Genomic DNA, 5,453 nt, shown 5'->3' with positions numbered 1-5,453 from the left:
ATTGAACAAAGAGGTCACATGACCGGATACTGTTGCAAAACTTCCAGGCAATAGTCGAGAGAAGCATACCCTTGCTGATGGCTATAAATGAATTAAAGGGTATATATTCTAAATAAATGAATGCAACTATTTTAGATGAGAAATTAATGATTGTAATGAGATTCATCATTATCAAACATTAAACTGTTTACTTGACAAAAAAAAAATCACAATTTCCTGAATGTTACTTTTTCTTGTTTGTTTCCTTGCTGTTCTCTCAGGAGACCAAAGTGCGTGCGCGATAGCTACAGTAACATTCCGAAGTATGTCAACAAATAATGGTCAAGCTAGTTATGGTGACTAGTCCAAAACGGTGTAATTATGAAACAGCCTTTTACGTATATCTGCCATTGGTTGAACGTTAAAGTACGGGTTGAACAGTCAACTGAAACGTGCTTGAATTCATTCATTTAACAAGTTGGTGTTGATTGTTTCCGATATGAAGACATATTTTCCTGCCTCATGTTGGATATTCATTCTTGCTACATCTCTGGTAATTACCAAGCAAGTTTATTTTTAAGTTTCACCACGATTTCTATTTGTTGACTCTGTGATATTTCATGTAGCCGAGATAATCAAGTGGATATTATAATAAGCAACGTTGTTACCAATATTCTGGTATTCCTTAAAATAATGTATGAACATACATCACAGAAAACTTGTTATGAATACATTTTGTAGAAAGTATGATAGTAAAAAACGTATAAAATATACATCACGTGTAAAATTATAATGACTAAACTCGTTTGTTTCTTGTACTTATGCATATTTGTTTTACGAGTTCTGTGTATTTGTGCATTCCTTTATTAAGTTGACCATGTACTTACGCCACAAATGAATATATTAGTTGTTTTGATTCGCATTTCGGATCTGGTTATTTAAACTCGCACCATTCTTAAGCAACAACAACAACAAAAGAAAAACTGTACTTCTAAATAGGTTATTGTTTTTACAAGAAAATATTATAACACTGTAGTTGATTGGCTTAATTAGTGTTAAGCATAAAGCTGCAAAGTTAGCTGTCTATGCTATGCCAACCTAATATTAGCATCGTTAGCCTTCAGACTTACCATTGAGGGGCAACTTTCTAGCTTTCCAATGTTTAAGAAAGTGTGATAAATAAAGTTGAGTAGTTTTGGTTTTACAACTTAGTTTTACTTTAATTTCTAAAATAACAACTCTTTACTAAAATCAAAATTTAAAACGTTATTAAATTATCAAAATAAAATAGCTTTTGATAATGAGCATGTAGAACCAAGTTTAGCGTTCACTTCCCCCAATTGAACATCAAAAAAGTTTTTGTGCATAAAATGCAAAACTTCTAAAACCTACACCCGATCTTGTCGTTATAGACATTTAGTTGTTTGTTAATTATTTTAGAAATATATTATATTTCTTAATCGCTTAAATTTTATACTTGTAAAGTGAGTTTCCGTTCCGAAGTAATTCTAATGAGAAATTGGGATGTTAGAGTAATTATTAATAAGAACTTTTGGGTGAAAGCAAAGAAGAGTTTATAATAATATATCAACCACACTATCTTTACTTTATCCAGTGCCGAAGAGGCCTTTTTGCCTGCTTCCAAGGTTCTTCAATGACACAACATACATAATGGTTGAGTTTCTTTGTTCATTGTTAAGGACAAAGGTACACAATGGTGTCATGATTTAAAAGACTGTTTAGTATAGGTATTATTAATTTATTTATTTTGTAAGTGAATATTTCATGATTGTTTAGTTTTTATCACAACAAGAGAATTAAAAGCAATTATTTTAAAGTAAACATTATGACAAATGATCAATGATGACAAAACCTTGTCGAAACGTTGTACATTTGCTGTTATGTTAAATTTATATTAAAGTTTTTCTTCATTACCCATGCAAGCCGTCTCCAATCATTATTAGTCTCAAAGTGGGTTCCTCGTCATCGAATTTGGGTAAGAATCGTAAGTTGTGTTTATAATTCATTGATGTTCAGGCTATCGAACGTCGCGTGAAATCTAGTGATGTCAAAGATATAGAGATTTCTAGAAGACAAGCAGACGATTAAATGTTAAATATATAAATAGCGTGAGACGAGCGAGAACAGCAGACAGACAGAGCAGACGAGAGAATAGAGAGCAGGAAGAGAGCCAAAAGTAAAACAGAATAAAAGAGAGTTTCGGTCAGAGAAAGGTTAGAAAACGTAAAGTTAACGCCGTAGGAGGGAATAGCCTAACGGTTGATATGTTAAAGTGAGATTAACAGTTTTCTGACATTTTAGTAGAATAATTTGTCTCGTGAAAGGGTGTTCTAAAGCAATTGAACCTGCCTGTGTGAACTTCGACAAAAAGCTGACGATAATTTTTAAGTAGGCCTATCTACGAAAAGCAGACGTTTATTCATGTAATATTTTTCTAAAAATCTTTATCATTTCTTAATCACATCAGATCGGTCCAGATTTTTCAAGATCGTAAACATGTGCAGATCCTTTTACGCAGGTAAAGGTTACATGCTGCAATTTTTGTCCTTGAGCCTTGAGCTAGCGTGTGTCTGTATGAACTTCTTGGAAGTTATCCTATTCAAATACGAAACACAGAAATCCATAAATGTGACTTGGCTTACGATTGCGTGTAGAACATTAGTTGAAGCGTGCAGCCTGTGGTCTTGTGGGATGATGACTTTCTATGTTTTGCTAGAGTATTTAAGTTCCTATTCTTGATTTTGTTGTCTATTATTGAATTTTGTAGATGCTTTTTCACTCTCTTGTCGACCTGACTAGCCAGAAAAGCAAAAAAGAAACACAGTCAATTTTGCTAACGTAGCATTGTGTTTGGTAAATTTTCTGTTTCAAACTACACTTGCTATTGCTTGTATCCTACTACTATCCATGAAAACATGTAATAGTTATACTTATTTGTATTGTTGTGCAAGAGCTACATCAATTTCTTGCCTCACACAACAGCTATTTTAATTCATTTTTGAATTTTGAATTTAGGGATATGTTTCTTACTTCCTTACTTAATGTAAACATTTTAAAAAATTCTGCTTCCATTATGCTTATAGTATGTAAGTCAAGTGAACCATTAATTCATTTTGCTTTAGTTACCTACTGAACTGTACCATTCAACTAGGGCGTCACATGAACTTTCTGGTGGGAAAGAGTAGAAATAGACAGTGATATTTTTCTCTGCCACATCAGGTGATACCTGAAGAATACAACATCCATTATCTTGCAGTCTCGTGGACAGCAGCTATATATTGATACGAATAGCATTGCTGCTTTTCGTATGTAATACCATATTTTCTCAGTCTGGAACAGATTGAAATAGAATATACAACTATCATATTTAGATTCTATAGATTTGTTGTCTGACGGCTCTCTAGAAAAAGTGCAACAAAATACACTTGATTTTCCCCTTGATTGTTTTTTTATTTGAAATTAACATTGCTTCACTGTGTTGTATGCTGTGTCCAGACTCTTTTACTGCCTCAAACCCAGTCGAGGTTAGATGATCCCAATATTAAGTCATCACAGTGCAGCAATCCACTTGAAAGTAACGTTTAGCTCACTTTGCATACTGAAAATAATGAATGAAAAGTATTACTCGTAAGATTTTCTATAAATATCATTTCTATGATTTGGTTTTGACCAACGTTATATCCAAATGACATTCATTCTGATTGAGTTAACAAAAGTCTTATTTTATTTATTTTTCAACTCGGAGATATCCATTTTTTTTCTGTAAACTATTACTTTTCAGACTTGCTCCTGTTCTTTCTGTTTTTAATTTTACAGACTAGGTGTCTTCATGGTGAATTCTTACCTGAGAAATCTACGAAAAATACAGAAAAGGAAAATGTTGAGACACTGTTTTCCGAATTTTGGACATGGAGGTTGCAACAAAGTCCAGAATTGGCCTCTGAAGTAGGAAACCACACGTTTGATGATCGTTTAGATTCATACTCTCTAGAGGTCTTCAAAAAACGAAAGGTAAACTTGTTTAAAGTGATTTGGTTTTAAAAAGTTAAGAATATATACCTCTACATACATAAGTTAATAAACAGTCCTAATACTATAGATTACATCAATTATGTATAAGCGACCAAATCAGAACTTTTTTAAGAATGAGGGAAGTTAGTGTAAAACCAAAACTGTGAATTATGAGATTCTAGCCTTAAAAAGGAAAACTTTGTACATTGCCAGAGGTTCTAATAACCGAAAACTTTTATGGTCATCGGACCCAATCTTTAGGAATATTCCTTCTATAGGACATGATGCAAACGTAAATGTCAAACTAGGTAGCCGCTATGGAAGATGAAATTAGGCTTTAAGAGTTGATTACTTTGACTCACAACGTCTCAACTCCTACTGCTTTTCGCTGTTTCCAGCCGATTGTGGGAATGGAGTCACCTCTATTATTTTAATATAAGAGTAATTTTATTGTAGGAGAAAGCCACCCTATATTTTGTATGACCGTTTAAGTAATTATCAGAAAATGATGGTAATTGGAACTTTTTATGCAAAGTTGGAAGGATATTCCAGGATATATCTAAGAAGCTACGAGAGTCATATTTTCGAAAAAGCTCAAAATCCTCTCAATTTATCATGTCAAGTAACATGTGTGTTACTGAGTATTTACTTGTATTGGATTTCTTTGATTGAATTTATTTTATTACAGCTTAGATTTACGAATGTAGCTTCGACATTTTATTGAATCTTACGTTTGCAAATCAGAAAACATCGTCAGAGATTATTAATCAAATAGGACCTTGTGTATCTCAATAACCTAATTTTCGTGTATTTGTTCAGGAACATTTAGTTTCAATAAGACAATTTAAGAATCAAATTCTTTTAAACAATGTTGTGATAACTGGTATGTTTAGAAGTGTTTTATGTTTTCATAAATTTTCGATATAAAATATATTTGCATTCCAAAAGTCTCTTATTATATTGTCTGATTAATACTATGTCGGTTGTTTCATTTCTGCATTTCATGTTGTGTAGAAACAGTCAAGGCGTTGTTAGAAAATTCATATTTTGTAAAGTAAAGTAAATATGTTATTAATTAATTATTCTCTATTGGATACATGTGCAAACTAAACAGGAAGTTAGACAAAATGATAAAAAAGAATTTTTCATTATAAAGCTTTAAACTCGTTTTAAGAGAGAGACCAATATGAATAATTATAAAATATTTAAGTAAATAACAAACAAACATTATTTGAACAATTCGCCCAGGAAATAACATTATTTTTACAGATTGGGAATATTTCTTACATGTATGGTGTTTTTGTTTTGTTTCCTAAAAAGACAGATGCTGAGAGGTTCCTTCAAATCGCTCACGAATTACTTCCTAATTTGGAAGATGGAACGTACCGTTCTAACTTAGAACTTTTAATTTCCGAACTGCAACTATTCGTTGACGGTATGAA

At 32.2% G+C, this 5,453-nt stretch overlaps 1 protein-coding gene across 1 annotated transcript in view; it reads left to right on the top strand.

The window, feature by feature from the left end:
* Positions 1–264: 264 nt before the first annotated feature.
* The window catches only part of LOC106458963, an 89,201-nt gene continuing 84,012 nt past the window's right edge, over positions 265–5,453 (top strand). Inside the window, exons 1-3 of the mRNA XM_013918533.2 lie at positions 265–532; positions 3,817–4,011; positions 5,332–5,440. Coding sequence (XP_013773987.2) covers positions 479–532; positions 3,817–4,011; positions 5,332–5,440 — 358 coding nt within the window. The 5' untranslated portion in view covers positions 265–478. The remainder of the gene's footprint in view (positions 533–3,816; positions 4,012–5,331; positions 5,441–5,453) is intronic.

This window comes from Limulus polyphemus, unplaced genomic scaffold (genome assembly GCF_000517525.1).
Source record: "Limulus polyphemus unplaced genomic scaffold, Limulus_polyphemus-2.1.2 Scaffold538, whole genome shotgun sequence".
Classification (NCBI taxonomy): Eukaryota; Metazoa; Arthropoda; class Merostomata; order Xiphosura; family Limulidae; genus Limulus; species Limulus polyphemus.
The sequence above is the reverse complement of the archived record's forward strand: the minus strand, read 5'-3'. Positions and strand labels throughout refer to the sequence as shown.